Source organism: Nerophis ophidion, linkage group LG15, assembly GCF_033978795.1.
Source record: "Nerophis ophidion isolate RoL-2023_Sa linkage group LG15, RoL_Noph_v1.0, whole genome shotgun sequence".
NCBI classification, from domain to species: Eukaryota; Metazoa; Chordata; class Actinopteri; order Syngnathiformes; family Syngnathidae; genus Nerophis; species Nerophis ophidion.
Genome location: NC_084625.1, coordinates 22569413 through 22592460, shown reverse-complemented (window position 1 = coordinate 22592460; position 23048 = coordinate 22569413). Strand labels below are relative to the sequence as shown.

Sequence of the window (23048 nt, the reverse complement as noted above, 5' to 3'; positions counted from 1 at the left end):
TTTTATAAAGCAAGAATAGGCAAAGTACTGACAAAAATGAAATATCAATTCATTTGTAAACAAAGGATAGTCAAATGGCAGCAATAAAACAACACTTAGGCTAACTAACTTCCTCAAAAAAAAAGTTAATTCTTTGATAATGATGTGTTCGGAGAGCTGCACACAGGTAAGAAAAACAAGTTTAGCTGGCGGACTTTGGCTAAAAGGATATTTAGTACTTTTTTCCACTCAAATTTGTCTTTTTGTTAGATATCAAGCGAACAAGCTATTTTACCCAATAGAGTCGCAGACCTCATCCTTCAGAGGTCTGACAATCCTCCGATTTAAATGCTCCCTCATTATAGATGTACTGCCATGAAAAAGCAAGGTTTAGGTTTAGGGTGAAATGTTCCATATTTTCTATGTTTTTGCCTGCGGTGATGTTGCCAGTCCTCACAGCCATTTTTCTTTTCCTGTTGCTGCTGCTCGGCGATCATGCTTACTCAACAAATTTTCTTGTAAAATTTTCTTGACAATGTAAACGAATCGTTGCACCCGTATTAATCATGAAGTGTCTTTTTTTTCTGTCAGGAAGGAGAGGTACACCCTCCACTGTTGCGTCCAAATCCACCCAGCTGTGGACCTGGATTTGTTAGTGAGTTTCACCCCCACAACTTCTGAGAATTTCAAAATTTCTGAAATGCTGAACAGTTTATGACGGGGCATTTCTGCTTAACTGTGCTGCAGACGACTCTCAGAAACGTCAGTATGAAGAGTGGTTGGGTGAGACCCAGCAACTCTTGCAGATGCAGCAGCGTCTCCTGGAGGACCAAATCGCAGCTCACCGCAAGACCAAAAAGGCTCTGTCGGCCAAGCAGAGGACAGCAAAGAAGGCGGGTCGTGCACTCGCAGAGGAAGACGCTGCTCAGCTGCGCTACATCATGGAGCAGCAGGGGACTGTCCAAAAGCAGCTGGAGCAGGTCAGTGCCTACACACCACCTCTCCCTAAAGGGACTACTTGTTGACTTGCGTATGTTCTCCTTCAGATCCGTAAGCAGCAGAAAGATCACACAGTGCTCATCGAGGACTACAGAACACAACAACAACAACAACAACAGCAGCAGCAGCAAAGACACCTTCCTATTGTACCTTCTGGGGTAGTACCTCTGCAGAATAGGCCCAGTGGCTCAGCTCTGCCCTGTGTCCAGAACGTTCCCCCTGGTTGGTCACCAGCAGTGGGAGTTGTTCCAGGGTTGATAGGGCCGAATATGGCATCTCAGGTGCCACCACAGTTGCCTCAAACCCTTTCAAAGCCCTCTCAGGCTTCACAGCCCTCTCCAGTCATTGTGCCCAGACTTTCAGCTCCATCAGCAGGCTTTTCCCCAGTGCCCCGGACACCCACTGGGGGTCCCAGTGGTGCCTCAGGGGGTGACATAGCAGCACCCTCCCCCCAGGTAGGAATTGAACCTCAAACAATAACCAAAATCAAGAGCTTTTCACAAGAATATTAGTCTATAAATGCTTGAGGTAATGTTAGGTAATATTTGGAACACTTCATGTGCACCTGCAGGTCAAATTTGATGACAACAACCCATTCAGTGAAGGTTTCCAGGAGAGGGAAAGAAGAGAAAGAATAAGAGAGCAGCAGGAGCGGCAGAGGGTGCACCTCATGCAGGGGGTGAGACATTGCATTAGCAAACACACACACACATATACACGCTGTGTTTGTACTTCATTCTTCTCTGCCTTCAGGTGGATTCCCATCGGGTCTTGCAGCAAGGTTCACATGGTGGATCTGTGGGACCTGGATTGGCTCGGCTCTGTTCCACAGGGTCAGCAGCTGGCAGCACTCCTGGCTCCACCTCTAGTGGGGACACTTTCTCCAAGATGCCTTTCTTCAGTTCTGAGCTGCCCCAGGACTTCCTGCAGTCTCCGCCTGCCTCCAGACCACCACAACTCCTCGGGTCGTCGCCCAACCTCCAGACCACCCCGAGACTCCCAGGCCCTTTGGGCTCCGCAGGTCTTGGTCAGGTCCGTCCACCTGGCCTTGGAGGGGTCCTTATAGCTCCTTCAAATCAAGGAAGTCAAGGTCATCAATTTCGACAGGAGTCCTCAACCTCATCCCCATCTGCCCCTCTACATGCCGTTTTCACCCCCTCCTCATCCGGAGGCCCCGCCTCCCTCATGCAGCTGTACTCTGACATCATGACAGACGACAGCCAGAAGAAGAAGAGGAGTGGGAACAAGGACAGAGACAATTCTGCTGGGGGAGCCAGGACACCGCTGTCCTCACACTCTGATGACATCACAGCCCCGTCTACTCCAGCCTTTTCAGATGCTTCGTGCTCTACGCCCACACGGTGCAGCACCGAGCTGGCTGAGATGAACACCCCTCCCCTCTCTGGTCTGGCTCCATCCTCAGAACTGGAGAATCAGCTGTCTGTGTGCCCTGCAGCCCAGGAGAGAACCCATCTAATGGACATGGAGGCTCATAGAGGCCTCCTGTGTGGCCGCATGGGGGTCAAGGTTGGTTACCAGTACCGCAGTCGGTGTTGTTGTCATATGCAAACAATAATTATTTGTTTTGGTTTGATTCGTATTCCTGCAGGAGGAGCGAGAGGAGCGAGGACCTTGTGGAGGAGACCCAGTAAAGTTGGAGTGCGCCTCCCCTCTTCCTGTCGGAGGAGACGCAGGGAAGGAGCTGCTCAGACACTTGCTGAAGGAAAAGGCTTCTCCGGCAAAGACGCCATCGCCTACCACACATGCCCCGCCTCCTGTCCACCACCAACTCTCCACTGACAGTGTGCGCTCTGAGGAGGAGGACGGTGCTGGTTTCCTTGGCAACATGATGGTGGACAATCCTGATGTCTTGGACTTGTTAGGCAAGAAAAAGGCTCAGCGATGTAAGAGAGCTGCTCGGCCCGACAAAGACAAAGCTCTGGCCAAATATAAGCGGAGGAAACGAGAAGACGAGGACGAAATGCTTCACTCCTCTTCCACCCCCTCTGAGCAGATCATAACACACCTCAGACAGGTGAACTGACTCCAGCCATCTTTACTGTATTCACATTACAGTGTCAAGTTCTTATGGTGTATCTACCTCTCTCTTAGCTCTCTGTGCTACCCCTCATGGAGCCCGTTCTGGGGTTCGACCTGAGTCTGTTCCCCCCTTATGGCAGCACCTCTCTAGGGAGCGACTCCAGACTCACTGGCTCCTTTGGCAACGCCTCCCTGGACGGAGTCATTGACTACTACTCACAGCTCACATGCAAGGTTCATGTCCGGAAAAGTTAAACTACATCGTTTGCCTAAGGCTTATTTTTGTCTCTTCCTTCCCCCCTTGCAGAACAACCTTGGTAACCCACCCACACCGCCTGCCTCGCTGCCACCGACCCCCCCACCGGTGGTAAAGCAGAAGCTAGTGAACGGCTTTGCTACAGCAGAGGAACTGAGCAGGAAGGAGCTCACCGAGCAAGATGGTGAGTGCTGTAATGATCGAACGTTATCCTCCAGGCTTCAGCTCAGTCATACGTCATGTCCACCAGTGAAAGGTGTCAAATCCAAGGTTCAAGAGCTTCCGGCTGAAAATCACACGACCAAGACGGTGGACGTGCCCGCCTCCCTGCCGACTCCACCCCACAACAACCAAGAAGAGCTCCGGTAAGATAACCTTCCTGGTTTTCAGGGGAAGTCTTTTCTATTCTGCTCGCTAACTCACCACGTCCTCTTCAGAGCCCAAGAATCGTCGTTACGCAGCAGCCCGGAAGACTTCATCCCCTCCTCGTCTCCTGACAGTGTGGCAGACATGGAGATCAGCAGATATCCCGACCTGTCCTTTATCAAACTGGAGCTACCGTCCCCTTCCCCATCTCCACCGATACCCATCATGCCCTGCTCTTGGGGCAAAGGTCAGTTATCTGGGGAGAAAATGGTAACACATGGCAGACTTTGAAACCATCATCATGTCGTCTTTATCCAGGCACTGCGGTAAAGCAGGAAGTAAAGACGGAGCCAAGCCAACAGGCTCCTCCGTCCTGTTCCAACACAGATCTGGTTACCATAGCGATCACCCTAAACCCATCTGCTGCTCAGGTAGACTGTTTTTTCATAGCTCTGTCCACCCGGCTTGCTCCTCACAACATCATTGTCCTTCCAGAATGTTCCTGGTGTCATGGCCACAGTGGCGAAGCTGCTGCGGGTCCCCACTTCAATCAACTACCAGCTGAGCCGTGCTGAGTGCAACCCACTGGCTCTGCTGGCAGGAGTCAGAGTGCCACTTCCTCAGGTGCCTCTTCAGATAGGACTGTCTTTGCTTGAATATTATAATCACATTTTATTGTGTTATTATGAATGGTATCAATGTATCGTTAATATGTGTGTGTTCTTAGGCTTCAGCAAGCATCAGGCAGCAGAGACCTGTGCCCCCAGCTGGTCTGCTCACACTTTTTACTTTCATCAACTCTACTTCCCCGCTGATCAGCGTTAAAAAAAAATTATATTCTTTGTTTGGCCAAAGGTGTGAGGATGGACGTCATCCAGCATGGTGCTACACCTGCTGTCTCCAGACCGCCGTCCTGCAGCCACTGCAAAGTACTGCTGGGAAGTGGAGTTCGCAAAATCAAAGTGGTCAAACAGGTGAGTTTGACAATGCCATAAGAATTTCAGCTGCCGCCATCTTAATCACAGCCGTTTTGCCTTCTGCAAGACACTTTACCCACCTTGCTCCCAGTGGCACCTACACTAGTGTATGAATGTGCAGGATTTCCTTTTAAAAAATAATATTGATATCAATGGGACTTTCCTTGTTAAATAAACAGTTTAAAAAGATAATGTGATTGTCTGTTACAGGAGGGTTCGTCCACTCTGCTTTTCTGTAGCCCAAACTGCTCTGCTCTCTTCTCTACTGGACTGAAAACCGCAAGTTCTCCAGAAAAGGTGTGACATCATATCAGAACGCATGCATGTGATTGGGCGATGACTGCAGTCATTATAATTACTCTTGTGTCCACAGCCTAAGGACAAGACACCCCCTGATACCCCCAGCAGACTGCATCACCACTACGCCAACAACATGTCGTCCATTGCCGTCCACACCCTCCCTCGGACTCCCATCACTCCATCCCAGACCGCCACTTCGTCCCCACCCCTCCAGTTCCCCTCCGCCTCCACTGTCACTATGGAGATCAGGCCCCGTGTGGACAGCCTGAAGGTGAGTGACGTGTCCGAGTTGTGTCAACAGAGCAGTTTGTATTAATTACTTGATTGACTGACTGATTGGCTAGGTGAAGGTGAAACTGAAGCCCCACCCCCACGCCTTCTCTGAGGGGGACGACTTGCTGCTGAGTCACCACGGGAAGAGGATGAAAAATTCTCGCTGGCGACGTTGGAACATCAACGTCACTTTGACCAGGTGAGCGCCACGTAGCGCCACATGACATGTGCTTCGTGTTCGCATGTTTAGCCAAGCCATCCTCAAATTCTCACCTTTCAACCAGGGGTCCCATTTCGGAGGAAGCGGTTGCCATGCCAACAGAGGAGGAAATCGATGTGATGTTAAAGAAACTGGGGGCGTCCCTGCGACCCGACCCCATACCTGTGGACCAGCGAAGGTGTTGCTTTTGTCACCAGCTGGGCGATGGTATAACAGACGGGCCAGCCAGACTGCTGAACCTGGACTTGGATCTGTGGGTGAGTGCCCAGGCGCCCCCCCCATGTGTCTATGATGCTGTACTTCTAGTTGTCTCGGTCCAATCGTTTCTTGTTCTGTCCATCAGGTCCATTTGAACTGTGCCCTGTGGTCCAGTGAGGTGTACGAGACTCAGGCCGGCGCACTTATCAACGTGGAGTTGGCCCTAAGACGCAGTCTGACGCTCCGCTGCGCGCACTGCCAGCAGACAGGCGCCACCAGCGGCTGCAACCGTTTGCGCTGCACCAACACATACCACTTCACGTGCGCGCTGCGGGCCCATTGCACCTTCTTCAAGGTAGGGCTTCACTTACTGACATGGTTTCCTTGGCAACCCTTGAATTGATTATTGGCACTCGCTAATCCCGATACCAAAAGTTGTTCTTGGACCAGATTTGTTCTCTTTCCTTCAGGACAAGACCATGCTGTGTCACTTCCACAAGCCCAGGATGGCTCCTCTGAGCGGGGACAGATCCTCCAGCAGCTCCCCATCCTCCACCACGGGCATGACCTCCGACTTTTTTTCGTCTGTGTGCGATCCGTACAACTCGGAGCTACGGTGTTTCGCTGTGTTCCGTCGCGTGTTCGTGCAGAGGGACGAGGCAAGGCAGGTAGCGGCGATGGTACAGCGTGGCGAGCAGCGGCACACGTTTCGCGTGGGCAGCCTACTCTTTTGCGCAGTCGGGAGGCTCCTCCCACAGCAAATGAGCGCTTTCCACAGCGAGGTCGCCATCTTTCCAGTCGGCTACCACGCCAACCGCATCTACTGGAGCATGCGCAACAGGAACCGGTAAACCTGTATGGCATGCTTTGTGTCACTTGATCCCTTAATTGCTTGACTGACAGTTTGATTCATGCAGACGTTGCAAGTACATGTGCTTTATCGAGGACCACGACGGACGACCCCTTTTCAAGGTTAAGGTGGTGGAGAAAGGCTACGATGACATCATTCTGACCGCGACAACTCCTAAAGGTACATGTCGGCATTTTTCTGTGTGTTCTGTTCAGCCTGTTAACTGTCTGCTCCCTGCAGGTGTTTGGGACCAGATCCTGGAACCAGTGTCGCAGCTCAGGTCCTCCAGTGGCACTCTGAAGCTCTTCCCGTCTTACCTGAAAGGAGAAGATCTTTTTGGGCTGAACACGTCGGCCATCAGCAGGATCGTTGAGTCTGTACGTTTTGTGACACCTTTTCGTGACTTGTTGTCCTGACTGTGGGACTCATATAGCATTGGGCCTCTAGTTACCAGGAGTGGAGGCGTGCGAGAGGTACACCTTTCGTTACGGACGGAACCCGCTCATGGAGTGGCCTCTAGCTTTCAACCCTTCTGGTTCAGCCCGGTCCGAGCCCAAAGTCAGCCAAGCAAAAAGGTGCCAACTTGTGACTTTGGGGGCCGCGCCTTCATAATATGTTACAATTCATTTTTAACCTGCCGGACGTTTCAGGCCGTACCTGTTGACCAGCATGGCTCCCAGGTGTCAAGGCTCAGTGGGCTCCATCGTGGGAATGGTGCCGGGTGTCATCTCTCTGTCGCCGGGTGAGACGGTGGCCGGGGCTCATCAGGGTCGCCACTCCAAGTCGTCACAGTACCGACGCATGAAAGCAGAGTGGAAGACCAACGTCTACCTGGCGCGTTCTCGCATCCAGGTAATAACTTTCTATGCTCCTATGACAGGCATGTCAAACTTGTTTTAATTAAGGGCCACATTACACTTAAGCGGGCCTCAGAGGACGGCTAGTAACTATGAATATATATGAATATAAATAAATGTATTAATAATTTTTTCATAGTTTTGCATAATTGCCTATGCATTTGATTATTAGATTTTTTTTAACGTGCACTGTACAAAAAAAAAATCTGTGAATTTTAGGGTTAAAAAAACGGCAGCTCGGACACCAGAAGTTTACCATGAAATAAAAGTTTTTGTACAACATTAAACGGTACCACATTTTTCAAAATAAAGCATTTTAAAATAGGTGACTGAGCAGTCAGTGATATACCATTAAAGGGAAACATTATCACCAGACCTATGTAAGCGTCAATATATACCTTGATTTTGCAGAAAAGGGACCATATGTTTTTTTAACTGATTTCCGAACTCTAAATGGGTGAATTTTGGAGAATTAAACGCCTTTCTATTATTCGCTCTCGGGGCCATGACGTCACAATGTGACGTCACCTAGGTAGTCAATCCGCCATTTTCTCAAACACATTACAAACATCGAGTCAAATCAGCTCTGTTATTTTCCGTTTTTTCGACTGTTTTCCGTACCTTGGAGACATCATGCCTTGTCGGTGTGTTGTCGGAGGGTGTAACAACACGATCAGGGACGGATTCAAGTTGACTTACGTGGAGTGTGCATCGATTAGCACGCCGTGCTAATCGATGCTAACATGCTATGTAGGCTAGCTGTATATAAGTACAGCTAGTACATGTTTTCTGTCAAAATAAAGTACATGTTTTCTGTCAAAATAAAAAGAACGGATACACTTAGCAAAAAAAAGAAAAAAGTACTTTGTTTACGCATATTATTTCCAGGCTTTCGCAAGCCACATAACATGATGTGGCGGGCACTATCTAGCCATCGGGCATTGAGCTTGACACATGTTCTCTATGGCATCAAACACTGCCTAAATCCTTATGTGTAAAAACACACTCTTTGCGCTTGCAATGTTTTTATTTTTTCACGCGCATAACGTTCATTCCTTTCTGACTGGTCTCCTGGTCAGAGACAATCCAAGGGAACTGTTATCGTCAAATTGTGTCCCTTCTGAAGAAGAGGAGAGTGAACTTTTATCATTCTTTATGAGGTAAAGTGCTCAAAATAAGAATAACAAAAATTTGATCGCATCACTACGGTATCAGACTCACAACTCTGGTACTCTGACATCAGAGCAGTGATTAAATGATTTACTTTTCATCATATAAAGTACCGTATTTCCTTGAATTGCCGCAGGGCATGTAGTATGCGCCTGCCTTGAATTACTGCCGGGTCAAACACGCTTCCCAAAATAATTAGCGCATGCTTAGTATTACCGCCTGGTCAAACTCGTGACGTATCGAGTGACACTTCCCCTGTCATGATTTTCAAAATGGAGGAGGCTGATTTCAATACCGGTAATTTGAAATCGCATAAAGGAAAGAAGATTAAGAGCTATTCAGTGGGATTTAAGGTCCAAGCTTACATCACACTCAAATTTTTACTGCATACCTTTGGTAAGTGCCGGAGTGAGAAGATGTTTTGAAATAATTAGCGCATGCTTACTTTTACCGCATGCCTTTGGTAAGCGCATGAGTGAGAAGAGGTTTCAAATTAATTAGCTCCCCGGCGGCAATTCAAGGAAATACAGTAGGTTTATACGAAGCAACAGTGGATATAATATATATAAACATTTGCCATTTTAAATCTATCTATGACATCAAGTTGTTAAAGGTTGTTTTTAAAGATCTGACGTTCACATGACATCATCATGAATGGTAATGTAATGTAAAACCTATATATTAAATGACAAAATACACTAATATTTTGGGTTATTTTGCCTAAAGACGCCAATCTACTTCAGAAGCGACACACAACAGGTTCCCTTGTGTTGGTTATGACATGACATTGGTAGGCATTTAACCAATTAGAAAGGAGAATTTACCGGTCTGTGTATTCAATGCCTGCCCCTAAGTGTCAAAAGGGTGCAATATCTCGTGTGAGAAAGAGAAAGACACATCGTGATCGCATACAGTCCGCGCGGGAGCAAAAAGATGCATTTAAGACGCTGAGCGGGATTGTGCGAGATTGTGCACCCGCAAAATAAGTCTGCACGCATGTTTGTGGACACCATTTTCCTCACGCAGACGATGCTCTGAGCAGGAACTGTCGCTCACTGTGTACATGTTTGCAGGGTCTTGGTTTGTACGCCGCGAGAGATATCGAGAAATGCACCATGGTCATCGAGTACATCGGCGCTATCATCAGGAGTGAAGTGGCCAACCGCAAGGAGCGAGTCTACGAGAGTCAGGTAACAATACTCGCCTCTTTTTAGCTTAGTTTACATGCTAATCTAATCAATTTGGCTCTCTGCGTAGAATCGAGGCGTGTACATGTTCCGCATTGACAATGACTACGTGATCGACGCCACCATCACTGGAGGACCCGCCAGGTAGCCCGGGCGTCCTAATGTATGCTCTCATAAAGCTGTTAGCGTCTTACTAATGGCCCTCTGTGTGTGATTGACAGGTACATCAACCACTCGTGTGCTCCCAACTGCATCACGGAGGTGGTCAGCGTTGAGAAGGAGAACAAGATCATCATCAGCTCGTGCCGACGCATCCAGAGGGGAGAGGAGGTAAAAATGCCCGTCATGCGCAGCTGCCATTGGTTGGCTTGGTTACAGAGGTCAGCAATCACTCTTTCTCTTTTTCAGCTGAGCTACGACTACAAGTTTGACCTGGAGGACGACCAACACAAGATTCCATGCCACTGCGGGGCCTTCAACTGTCGCAAGTGGATGAACTGAGCGCACACGCTCATTAACGCATTCACCTCATATCAAAGATGCTCATTAAAGGAGAGGGGTCAGGAGTGGGGTTACAAAAGAGGCTGGTCCTCTCTGTGTAGTGTGTATATTTGTACAAAGACGCCCCCACGTGGTCATGACTTGCACTAAACAAAACATCCAATCAAGGCAGATCATTTCCCCTTACATCTGTAAAATAAAATGTTTTTGTTGTATTTATTACTAAATGAAGTTATTTTCTAATCACAGCCAGTCGTGGAGGAGAGTCGCGGCGTGTAAATAACTAAAAATGAGGAATCTTCACAGTACTGACCGTGACGTTTTGTTTGCCCTGCCCCTCCACGTGTGTCTTTTTATTTGTGTATATTCAAATTGTATCAGAACTCTGCTGATGTACAGTCTGTGGCCACGCCCCCCTTCGGGTTTTGGTTTTTTTTACTGTGTGAGGATGCCTTTTTGTTTTTGAAAGGGGGGTATGTGGAGCCTGATTTAGAATCATTTACAGAAAATAAAAATATTTTACATCTTGAAAGCACGGCTTCGAATTGTTTCTATCGCGCTGCGCGTTCCCTATTCCGACCGTGGAAACAATGGATTTTTATTTTGAAGGGTACGTTTTATTGTGGAAGCCCGTAGCGGAAGTATACCCCGAGTGACTCCGTGTCTATTTCCTGTGTATGCGAGTGAGCTGTCCAGCTCGCTGCCGGAGTGCCGCGGAGCAGGGCGGCCGAGTACAGCTGATGAACGAGCGTAAGTAACCGTCGACGCTTTTGCAAAGCGAGCTAACTGCTAACGTTCCAACAAGTCAACCGCGGGAAGTTGCTATGTTATGCTAAGCTAACTTGGTTCCATTATCAGACGAGTTTATTCTAACTCCCTCGTCGAGTATAAGTCAACGGTTAAAGTGTCCAAATAACATGTTATTATTACCTAATACACATTTTGTCGCAAACACCAAACTTAAACACCCGACTGGCCAACATTTAATAATTTAGTTTCTCGTTTTGTTTGTCCTATTGATTAATGTTGTGTTCCATCCATCCATCCATTTCCTACCGCTTATTCCCTTTTGCGTTCTTCTATTTATGTAATTGCAGTAGAAAATAATTTCAATATAAATGGAAAAAAAAGGGCATTTGTTTTGTGCAGTTTATGTTTAAGTCAGGTGATGTGAGAGGACTTTCAAATGGCGATTTTTATGAAGGGACTTTGCTTTATGACCCTAAGGAACTTTGCCTTGTTTTTCCCCATTAAATGACTTTTTCCTGTGTTTTCAATTTTAATATACCTCTTCTAAAAGTAAATATTTTGCCTCATGTAATGTGAACGTACTATATGCAGTGTTTCCCACAGGTCAGGCATCTATTTGTGGTGGTGTGGTCGGGAGGGGGGTTTGGGGGCCGGGGGGTTATTTATGGGGGGAGGCGGCGGCGGCGGCGGCGGCGATGACCAAGAAGAACGCAGAGTTGGAATATAATTACAACACTTTATGTACAAATGTATATACATATTTATATAATATTTACATATTTATATAATATGTAACTACAAGCTCCATTCACAGACAGAGTCCCATTGATTTTATGAGCGGTCGAGCGAGTCAAAAGCCGAAAAAAATGTATTCCTTTTTTTTTTTTTGTGGCGGCCGTAATTCTTTCGTGGCGGGCCGCCACAAATAAATTAATGTGTGGGAAACCCTGATATGGGCTGTCCATGAGAGGACATATTGTATAATATAAAACGTCGAACATGTCAACATGGATGAGTGCGGCTTGCCAGGCTCCGCCCAGTGCCCCCACTTCCTGGTCACGTGAATATTGAATGGCTCCAATCATTGCCTCTCTCTCTCTCTCTGCAGCAGTGTGATGTAAAGCGATGCCCGCTCGGCCAGTATGGCCAGTGTCACGCTCAGGTACTTCTGCTACGGCTGCCTGGTCACCTCGGCCACCTGGTCCGTTATCCTCCTCCTTTACTTCACCATGATGGCGGAGCCGGGCATCGGCCGGACCCCTGTCAGGCCTCGTCGCCAGGAGTCTGTACACCTGAAGGCGGGGGGGCGGCGCGCTCTGCCAGGTGACGCAGGGCCAGAGCTGTCGCCTGAGATGGGTGAGCAACTGTGTTGTCATTTGCGGCAAGACGTGGGCTTCATGAGCGTGTATGCAGGTATGATCTTCAACGAGGCCGACCAGGAGGTGCGAGACGCCGGCTACCATCAACACGCCTTCAACGTGCTGATCTCGCGGCGCCTGGGTCCACACCGCCAACTCCCCGACACCAGAGACACGCGGTAAGACGAAACAAGTGCAGACGATGCTGACGCTATTGTTGCGTGAAAACATGTTTCCACAGGTGTCGTGATGAGACGTACCCTCAGAAGTTACCACCCGCCAGCGTGGTCATTTGCTTCTTCAACGAGGCGCTCTCCGCCCTCACCAGGACCGTCCACAGCGTGTTGGACCGCACCCCGGCCTACCTCCTGCATGAGATCATCCTGGTGGACGACCACAGCGAGCTCGGTAAGCATGTGACGACATTTCTTAACTTCCTGTCCTCGCCGCGCTCTGACGGGTGTCCGTCCAGAGGAGCTGAAGGCGGAGCTGGATCGTTACATCCGAGACGAACTGAAAGGAAACGTCAAACTTGTGAGGAACGAGAAGAGGGAGGGACTCATCCGAGGACGTATGATAGGAGCCTCGCACGCCACCGGTGTGTCCTCCATCGCCAACTAGGGCGGGATACCTCCTTAAAGCCTACGTCCTTAACCACAGGTTTGTCACAGGTGAGGTGCTAGTCTTCCTGGACAGCCACTGCGAGGTCAACCAGGCGTGGCTGCAGCCCCTGTTGGCGCCCATACAGGCAGACCGCCACACGGTGGTGTGTCCTGTCATCGACATCATCTCGGCCGACACGCTGGCCTACTCGCCCTCCCCAATCGTCAGGGGCGGCTTCAACTGGGGGCTGCACTTCAAGTGGGACCCTGTTCCCGCCACGCACTTTACGGGGCCTCGAGGCTCCATCACCCCCATCAGGTAATGATCCTGCTCCCCCCTGGTGTGATCGGTTGTCAATAGAGATGTCCGATAATATTGGCCGATAAATGCTTTAAAATCTAATAACGGAAATTATTGATATCGGTTTCAAAAAGTAAAATGTATGACTTCTAAAAACGCCGCACGGACGTAGGGAAAAGTATGGAGCGCCAATAAACCTTAAAGGCACTGCCTTTGCGTGCCGGCCCAATCACATAATATCTACGGCTTTTCACACACACAAGTGAATGCAATGCATACTTGGTCAACAGCCATAAAGGTCACACTGAGGGTGGCCGTATAAACAACTTTAACACTGTTACAAATGTGCGCCACACTGTGAACCCACACCAAACAACAATGACTAACACATTTCGGGAGAACATTCGCACCGTAACACAACGTAAACACAACAGAACAAATACCCAGATCCCCTTGCAGCACTAACTCTTCCGGGGCGCTACGATACACAGCCCCCCCTACTCCCTACCCCACCTCAACACCGCCCCCCTCCAACCCTGCCCACCTCAACCTCCTCATCCTCTCTCAGGGAGAGCATGTCCCAAATTCCAAGCTGCTGTTTTGAAGCATGTTAAAAAACATAATGCACTTTGTGACTTCAATAATAAATATGGCAGTGCCATGTTGGCATTTTTTCCATAACTTGAGTTGATTTATTTTGGAAAACCTTGTTACATTGTTTAATGCATCCAGCGAGACATCACAACAAAATTTGGCACAATAATGTGTTAATTCCACGACTGCATACATCGGTATCGAAATCAGTAATTAAGAGTTGGACAATATCGGGATATCGGCAAAAAAGCCATCGGACATCTAGTTGTCAACATCTCACTATTTGTCGCAGGTCCCCTACCATGGCCGGCGGTCTGTTTGCAATGGACAGGAAGTACTTCATCGAGCTCGGCCAATACGACCCTGGCATGGACATCTGGGGCGGAGAGAACCTGGAGATCTCGTTCAGGGTGAGTGCTGGGCTTTGATCAGTGGAGGCGGGCTAATGTGACATCAACAAATGTGTGTCAGATTTGGATGTGCGGCGGGCAGCTACTCATCATCCCCTGCTCCAGAGTGGGTCACATCTTCAGGAAGAGGCGGCCTTATGGCTCCCCTGGGGGGCACGACACAATGGCCCATAATTCCCTGCGCCTCGCTCACGTCTGGATGGATGAGTACAAGGTACACACAAACAGTAGAACCTCGATTTGCCAACTTTTCCATTTCCGAACTTTAGCTCGAGCCAAGTAGGCCTGTGTATTAACGCTTCATTCAGTCATTCATTCTGTTTCACACCTGCAGGCAAAAAGCGGGGTGTAACATTTTTGTGGAGGCGGAGGCAGAGCCTCCAAGTCACTTGCTGCCAGTGTTGGCTATCTTACTTTAAATAAGTAATTAGTTACAGTAACAAATTATTTCTCCCAAATAAGTGTTTGTTACTAACTCAGTTACCTTACTTTAAAAGTAATTAGTTAGTCAGCAATGTAACTGTGACATTATTTTTAATTTTGTTATTTTACACGATATTAATTTGATCACATCTTTGAAGCCAAAGATGATTGAAGAATAAAAACACTGAATACTACATTTTTTATTTAAAAAGGCATTTATCTAAACTCAATAGATTGCAGTGTGCCATATGATATGCATAGAAATAAAAATGTATAAAGTAATTAATGTTCTGTGAAGTTACAACAATAAATATTGAAGCCACAAAACCTAATATGGTACCAACTTGGGTAAAAAGACACAAAATAACATTTGGTCTTTAAGTATTGCAATTCTCTGCACCTGTATAGTAAAATACAGCCTGAGAGAACTTTAGATCAAACTGTAGAAAGTTTGGTGCAAATAACTGAGATGCATTCAAGTAAAAAGTTTTTAAAACGTTCTTTGATGACATTCTAACAATACAATTGTATTTGTCTACAAATATTGGGGTATTTTCTCAAGCAAATTAAAATTTATGCAAATTAGTTTTAATGATTAATCCAAATTCCAAAATGTGTTGTAGCCGATAACAACAAGCAGCATCAAGTGTCATGTCAGCAGGTGTTGATGTGAGGTGCAATTCTAGTTGCTTGAAGCAGACGTGGATAAACGCTTTTCTCCAGAACATAGTGTGCATGTCACATAAACATTCTTGCCTTTAATTGCAATGAGCAAGAGTAGTGGTTTTTGAAGTTTGAGAAGGCTACTTTTGAATTTCCCTGGCTGCGGCTCGTCATAATTATCCCCGTCTGGTTGTGTGTCAGTCAGCGCATGTAGTGAGACAGGATGAGCAGGGCATGATCCACCCACCCACCAATTATCATCAACACATTTACAACGGCGCCATCATCCCCACCCCTTCTCAGATGTGTGGCTGAAATCTGACACCTCGTGTTTCATTTAACTGAACAGCAGTAATGAGCCACTTCACATTTTCAGTAACGGGAACAACGTTGCAACGATGGGAACAGTAATTAGTTAAATGGTTATACTTGTATTGCGCCTTTCTATATTTTTTTTGAGGAACTCAAAGCGCTTTGACTCTATTTCCATATTCATTCATTCACACACACATTCACACACTGATGGCAGGAGCTGCTATGCAAGGCGCTAACCAGGGGCCATCAGGAGCCATCAGGAGCAAGAAAGAAGGGTCTTGCTCAAGGACACAACAGATTACTCATTACTTTAAAAAAAATAACGCCGTTATTACAACACTGCTTGCTGCACAGTACATGACCAGTCACTTCTCAGCACTTCTATGTGTGTGCATTTTGTGTTTTTTTTTGCCTTTTGACAAGTTTTGTCAATTTTGCCAACTCAATGTAAGTGCCAAAAAGAAAAACAGACCAGCGTGGAAAGGAGGAGGGTATCGCTTTTCAAGGAGTACATTTACGGCGATCGCAAGTATGGAAAAATTGACAAAGCAGGCATCACACCATAGCAAGTTGTAGTTGTAATTGAGACCGGACTTTTCTGGAAAAATATGCCAATGCACACTTATTTCACAGCTAATGAGAAAAGCTTACTCTCAAGGCAACTTCAATAAATAAAACTTTACCATTTAAATAATATGTTTTGCGATTTAAAAAACATTTCTATGACTTTTGCTCCAGACTTCTTCTGTTTATTTGATATTGTCATTACTGCCACATGTGGTAGAAAAGTGTATTACAAATAAGTACCATTGCAGCCCATACGGACCACCACTGAGAAATGGGCCAACAATGGCCCTATGGTTAAGAAACACTGAAATACAGTACTGTGTAGCACTTTATATTGTGTTCAAAGTGTACAAACCTTCACTAATATATGAAAGTTTTGTCAAAGCTGGAACAATCCATCCATCCATTCATTTTCTATCGCTTATCCCTTTCGGGGTCGCGGGGGGTGCTGCTACCACATCACAGGGCCAACACAGATAGACAGACAACGTTTACACTCACATTCACACACTAGGGCCAATTTAGTGTTGCCAATCAACCTATCATTCATATTTACATTTTCTTGGCCTAGTGGGTAGAGTGTCTGCCCTGAGATCGGTAGGTCGTGAGTTCAAACCCCAGCTGAGTCATACCAAAGACTATAAAAATGGGACCCATTACCTCCCTGCTTGGCACTCAGCATTAAGGGTTGGAATTGGGGGTTAAATCACCAAAAATGATTCTCGGGCGTGGCACCGCTGCTGCCCACTGCTCCCCTCACTTCCCAGGGGGTGATCAAGGGGATGGGTCAAATGCAGGGAATAATTTCGCCACACCTAGTGTGTGTGTGACAATCATTGGTACTCCATCCATCCATCCATTTCTACCGCTTATTCCCTTTCGGGGTCGCGGGGGGCGCTGGCGCCTATCTCAGCTACAATCGGGCGGAAGGCAGGGTACACCCTGGACAAGTCGCCACCTCATCGCAGGGCCAACACAGATAGACAGACAACATTCATTCTCACATTCACACACTAGGGCCAATTTAGTGTTGCCAATCAACCTATCCCCAGGTGCATGTCTTTGGAAGTGGGAGGAAGCCGGAGTACCCGGAGGGAACCCACGCATTCACGGGGAGAACATGCAAACTCCACACAGAAAGATCCCGAGCCTGGATTTGAACCCAGGACTGCAGGAACTTCGTATTGTGAGGCAGACGCACTAACCCCTCTGCCACCGTGAAGCCCTCATTGGTACTCTATTATTATTATTATTATTATGTTGGAGAAAGTTGCTTCACTATACAAACTTTTTGATTCATGAACCTCGTTCAAGAACAAATTAAGTTGGTAAATCGAAGTTCCACTGTTCGGTACAACAATGAGCAAAAGGTTGGACATCGCTTCCTGTCCTTTTCCCTCCTCCAAAGGAACAGTACCTGTCCCTCCGTCCCGAGCTGCGCCAGCGCGGCTACGGCGACATCAGCGAGCGGGTGGCTTTAAGGCAGAGTCTCCAGTGCCGGTCCTTCAGCTGGTACCTGGACAACGTCTACCCCGAGATCAACAACAAGCAGCCGCAGCAGCTGCTGAGCAACAAGGGCCTGAGACGACCCCGGGTCCTGCTGCAAGGACGGGTAACCTTTGACCCCTGAGCCAACTTACTTGTGATGAGTCTCACTTCCTGTTGTAGCGCAGTTAAACAACACTTTCCCTTTCAGCTTCGTAACCTAGCAACCGGGCGTTGCTTGGTGGCACAGAGTCGAGCCAGCCAGAAGGGCGGCGCTGTTGTGCTGAGGCCGTGTGACCCCAGTGACCGTGAACAGGTGAACCGCTGACCTGCCTTCATGTGACATCACAGTGATGTCATCACCGTGTGTATGTGTGCGTTTGCAGGAGTGGGCTTACGACGAGGAGGGTCAGCTGGTTTTGGCAGGTCTTCTGTGTCTGGATGTGTCAGAGGTCAGGACCTTTGACCCACCTAGGCTGATGAAGTGTCACGGCTCAGGGGGGTCACAGCAGTGGAGTTTGGGGGTAAGACGCTCAAACGCTGAGCGGCCGCGTATTACAGGCAACCATCAACGTGTGTGCGTGTCCCACAGAAATCGGAGCGTTTGTACCAGGTGTCGGTGGGTCAGTGTCTCTCCGCCGTGCAGCCGCTGGGACCCAAAGGCTACGTTTCCATGGCGATATGCGATGCCTCACAGGCACAGCAGTGGAAGCTGGAGGGCGGAGCCTGAAGTCATGTGACTAAGAGACAATCTTTTAACGTGATTTTAAACTCACAACTTTTTATTTTTAAAGAAAAAGATCCCCTGGGATTTGTTTTTATGGAGGTGAAAAGGTCCCAATCAAGAGAGTACTGTATGACCTTTGACCCCACCAGATGTCCCCTGTGTTTATCCCGTATTTTAAAGGTGTGAATAAAAATTCCTCTTTCAACTGTAATTGGCTGTGGGAAGTTGTGATGTCGTCAGTCCCGCAGCGACAGGATCAGTGGGCGTCACAACAAGGTAGGCCCCTCCCTCCTCCGCATTGATGCTGCTGGCGTTCCTTTGGTCACATGACCTCAAAGAGTCATATTCGATAAGTAATCTGTTACACTTATTAGTATTCCATCATAATGAGCTCTGATAAACAGTGTTTTAAAAGTGGGGGCAGAGTCAAAGCCTGAGTTTGTGAGTGTGTTAATGCAAGCACATGCACACATTAAGCAGCATCAGACTAGTTTTTCTGTAACAAACAGATCAATACAGCCTGTCTCCATCCTTTAAACATGAATTGATGAGGCGTGTGTGTGTTTTAGCTGAGACTGAGATGTAAAGATCAATCTGAATTTACACACGCACAACAACGCTGTTGACTCCGCCGACCGTAACCATGACAGCACTCATTACTGTTATGACATGACCACCTGATGTCGCTTGTTAATATTCTTCATCTCATCTTCCTCACTTCCTGCTGTGTGTGTTCATCAGTAAGTGGTGTGTGTTTCTTTGCCGGGAGACGATCAGCCGCCTGCAGTGGATCAATGCAGGGAACATCTGTAACTTTGTCATTTGTGAGTGTGTGTGTGCGCAAACTAAAGAGATTAAACACGTAAGTAAAACTTTTTTTTTTTTTAACTTTATTTTTGCATTCCTGACTAAAGCACTTCCTGACGAGCTTAGCATAGCGATGATGTCATGCTTGTGTGTTTGAAAGAGCGTTATTGATTAGCGCTTCTGCTGTCCCACTAAATGAATTAGATAAGTAAAGTGTGTGTGTGTGTGTTGGCCCCCTAGGGCTCAATGAAGAGGGGAGGCGGGGCCCCAGCAAGTGGGCGGGGTCACTGTGGACAGCAGTTGCAGAGCCCCCGCACTGAAGAAGAGCAGGGAAAGGACAAGCAGCAAGCCATGGAGGCAAAGGTGCTTTTACTTTGAAATCGACCGATCGCGTCACTTTGAAGCCCCCCCAAAAAAAGATGACCTTCGACCTGATGAGGCTGTGGATCCTAGGCATTGTCCTGGTTAGAGCAGTCCGTGGCACGCGGGTGCTGAGTGGTGAGTTCAAGTGCTTTTTTAGGGTCGGGTCAAGAGGTCACGCACGTGTCACATTTTCAATACCGTGACATTTTTTTAATTTTTTATTCATGTAACCTGTGTATGGATATAAAATGCATACGTCTATGACACACACACTAAAAGAAGCTCTTGAGTGTGTGTCGAAGAGCAAAGTGATGATTCCGCACAAGACGCTGCAGCTAATCACTTAATGTGCATGCTGCTGCAATAAGATCTGCAGTGTGTGTGTCTCTCTGTGTGTGTGTGTGCATGCACTGATGATGTCATTAGTAAGGTCTGATGTCCTTCTGTCCCCCACGCCACAGGTCAGACGGTGTGTTTGGGCGAGGGCGCGCAGCCCTGCTACAAGATGGCCTACTTCCACGACGTCTCCAGCCGCGTGGGCTTCAGGGAGGCAGAGCTGGCGTGTCACATGGACGGCGGCTCGCTGCTCAGCATTGAAAGTCCCTCCGAGCAGGAAGACGTCGAACACCTGCTGCAGGTGAGACCAACCTTCGCCTTCCTCTTCTTCTCCTCATCCTATTTTTTTCCCTCTTCCCCCAGGAGTTGCGCTCAGGAGCAGGAGGAGGCGGAGCTGGAATAGCAGATGGAGACTTCTGGATCGGTCTGACTCGGGTGGATGGTGAGGACCATAAAGCTCCCGACGTCGCCACTTCCTGTCCGCAGCTCTACAGGTGGACTGATGGCAGCATGGCATCCTTCAGGTAGGGACTAACACACCCTCTGTGCGTGTGTGTGAAATTTCACACGTTACACAACATCGGATCTGGCATGCACGAGCATCTTGTTTCTTCTGCAATAAATGGCTCCATGTAGATTATTATTTGTCAAAATACACGTGGTGTCGAGGGGAGTGGTTTTAAAGGCCTACTGAAATTAGATTTTCTTATTTAAATGGGGATAGCAGGTCCATTCTATGTGTCATACTTGATCATTTCGCTATATTGCCATATTTTTGCTGAAAGGATTTATTAGAGAACATCGGCGATAAAGTTCGCAACTTTTGTTCGCTAATAAAAAAGCCTTGCCTTTACCGGAAGTAGCAGACGATGTGCGCGTGACGTCACGGGTCATAGAGCTCCTCACATCCTCACATTGTTTACAATCATAGCCTAAAGCAGCAAGAGCTATTCGGACCGAGAAAGCGACAATTTCCCCATTAATTTGAGCGAGGATGAAAGATTCATGGATGAGGAAATTTAGAGTGAAGGACTATAAAGAAAAAAAAAGTTAAAAAAAAAAGGCGATTGCAGTGGGAGCGATTCAGATGTTATTAATTCTGGAAAATCCCTTATCTGCCTATCATGTTGCTAGTGTTTTAGTGAGATTAAATAGTACCTGAAATCGGAGGGGTGTGGCCACGGGTGTGTTGACCGCGAGTGTCTTTGAGGGAAGTAACACAGCTGCAACAGGACGGAAGCTCCGTTGATGTCTCCAGTATGAGCCCACTTATTACCACAATTTTCTCACCGAAACCTGCCGGTTGACATGTGGTCGGGATCCATGTTCGCTTGACCCCTCTGTTCCATAGTAAAGCTTCACCTACGGGAATTTTAAACAAGGAAACACCGGCTGTGTTTGTGTGGCTTAAGGCTAAAAGCTTCCCACCTCCATCTTTCTACTTTGACTTCTCCATTATTAAGTGAACAAACTGCAAAAGATTCAGCAACACAGATGTCCAGAATACTGTGTAATTATGTCATTAAAACAGACTATTTATAGCTTGGATCGGGCTGGAAAATAATGTCCGCTACAACCCGAGACGTCAAACACACGTGTCATCATACCGCGACGTTTTCAACAGGACACTTCGCAGGAAATGTAAAACTGCAATTTAGTAAACTAAAAAGGCCGTATTGGCATGTGTTGCAATGTTAATATTTCATCTTTGATGTATAAACTATCAGACTGCGTGGTCAGTAGAAGTGGGTTTCAGTAGGCCTTTAAGACGACTGGTACAAAAGTAATATTAGAGCTATTAGGAGCCATAAAAGTATCAATAAATGCACACAATGTTATTAAATTACCTCTAAAACTATATTATTGCAATAGCTGAGGGAAAATATTATGACATTATGAAGCAGGGTAAAGCAGCAATAACTTCCATGTAATAAAACATTTATTATATACAGCATATATGCGGGACTTTATGCAATTATTTCATCCTTGATTGCTCCTGATTACATTGAACTAATTTAGTGAATTTTAAGATTAAAAAACTCTTGCAATAATGGGATAAAAATGTGCTTTGTGTTTCCTTTGATTTGATGAAACACCTTTTTATATATTTATTTAATGGATTTACAAGTTACAGTTTAATTAATCGATTTTGATTATTTACATTACATATTGTGTTGTACCTAACGTAATGTGCATAATGCAGAGCACATGATGTAATGTTTTCATTTACTTCACTTTGAATTAATTTACTGTGAAGACTTATTTACAAAATACATAAAATTTGAACGGTGTTTATGAAGTATTAATTAAAACAAATAAGTCTGGCACAAATAAGTTTTTTTTGTTTTAAATTTCATTCAAATTAAAAGCATTTTTTTATTTTAATTAGTTGCACGGAGTTTTAATTTACTGTGAAAATGTATTTACTGGATGTATAAAATTGATCTGGCGTTTCTGAAATAATAAAATCATGTACTCTGAGCGTAAATTACTACTGTAGAGTTGTTTTTGAAAATAATTTAATAACAATGTAAATTAATGTACAAAATATGTACAATTAGCATGTTGTTTATGAAATAATAAAATAAGTTAGCCCAAGACAAAATAACATTGTAGTTTTTTAAAATTAATTGAAAATGTTTTGGAGGCTTTTAATCAGTTGGAGTTTATTTAGTGTGAAAAGTACTTTTTTCAACTTACAAAGTATATAAAATTTAGATGGCATTTGTAAAATATAATAAAACAGCCTCGTGCAAAATAACATAGTTATTTGTTTTTAAATATTTTTTAATAGCATTACCGGGGAAGTTTTAATAAGTTGGAAGTTAGTTGACATACTGTGAAAATGAATATAATAAATGTATAATATTAGGATAGCGTTAATTGAATAATATTGCCGGTAATAGAATTACTCTGGTGCCAAATAACATTATATATATTTTTTTTAAGAATAGTTTATAATAAACATATTTTAGCTCTTTAATTTGATGGATGTAAGTTTATTTACTGTAAAACTGTATTTGCAAAATGTATAAAATTAGGATGGCGTCTATAAAATAATACAGTAAAATACCTTAAGTCTGGTGCAAAATAACATAGTTCTGCTTCTAAAAATATTTTAATAACAATTTTTGTAAAGTTTTAATTAGTTTGATGGAGTTATTTTACTGTAAA

At 46.1% G+C, this 23048-nt stretch overlaps 3 protein-coding genes across 3 annotated transcripts; all 3 read left to right on the top strand.

The window, feature by feature from the left end:
* Nucleotides 1–528: 528 nt before the first annotated feature.
* On the top strand, nucleotides 529–10705 carry LOC133569472 (histone-lysine N-methyltransferase 2C-like). The gene is made up of 28 exons (XM_061921841.1): nucleotides 529–634; nucleotides 727–959; nucleotides 1026–1433; nucleotides 1550–1657; nucleotides 1732–2505; nucleotides 2588–3013; nucleotides 3091–3252; nucleotides 3326–3458; nucleotides 3525–3639; nucleotides 3712–3887; nucleotides 3959–4071; nucleotides 4136–4264; nucleotides 4368–4410; nucleotides 4496–4614; nucleotides 4828–4914; nucleotides 4991–5188; nucleotides 5262–5389; nucleotides 5475–5667; nucleotides 5754–5963; nucleotides 6079–6455; nucleotides 6526–6638; nucleotides 6699–6835; nucleotides 6906–7033; nucleotides 7109–7310; nucleotides 9559–9675; nucleotides 9743–9816; nucleotides 9894–10002; nucleotides 10081–10705. Exons 2-28 carry the CDS (start codon nucleotides 786–788, stop codon nucleotides 10171–10173), a joined length of 5046 nt encoding a protein of 1681 aa, XP_061777825.1. The 5' UTR covers nucleotides 529–634; nucleotides 727–785; the 3' UTR covers nucleotides 10174–10705.
* Nucleotides 10706–10784: 79 nt separating this feature from the next.
* On the top strand, nucleotides 10785–18579 carry LOC133569474 (polypeptide N-acetylgalactosaminyltransferase 11-like). The gene is made up of 12 exons (XM_061921842.1): nucleotides 10785–10923; nucleotides 12032–12279; nucleotides 12337–12460; nucleotides 12523–12689; nucleotides 12754–12879; nucleotides 12953–13202; nucleotides 14071–14188; nucleotides 14250–14402; nucleotides 17565–17768; nucleotides 17853–17957; nucleotides 18028–18165; nucleotides 18234–18579. The coding sequence occupies exons 2-12, from the start codon at nucleotides 12066–12068 to the stop codon at nucleotides 18369–18371; spliced, it is 1737 nt and encodes a 578-aa protein (XP_061777826.1). The 5' UTR covers nucleotides 10785–10923; nucleotides 12032–12065; the 3' UTR covers nucleotides 18372–18579.
* A 146-nt stretch (nucleotides 18580–18725) lies between these two features.
* On the top strand, nucleotides 18726–20469 carry chodl (chondrolectin). The gene is made up of 3 exons (XM_061921843.1): nucleotides 18726–19673; nucleotides 20000–20175; nucleotides 20238–20469. The coding sequence occupies exons 1-3, from the start codon at nucleotides 19595–19597 to the stop codon at nucleotides 20400–20402; spliced, it is 420 nt and encodes a 139-aa protein (XP_061777827.1). The 5' UTR covers nucleotides 18726–19594; the 3' UTR covers nucleotides 20403–20469.
* Nucleotides 20470–23048: the final 2579 nt, after the last annotated feature.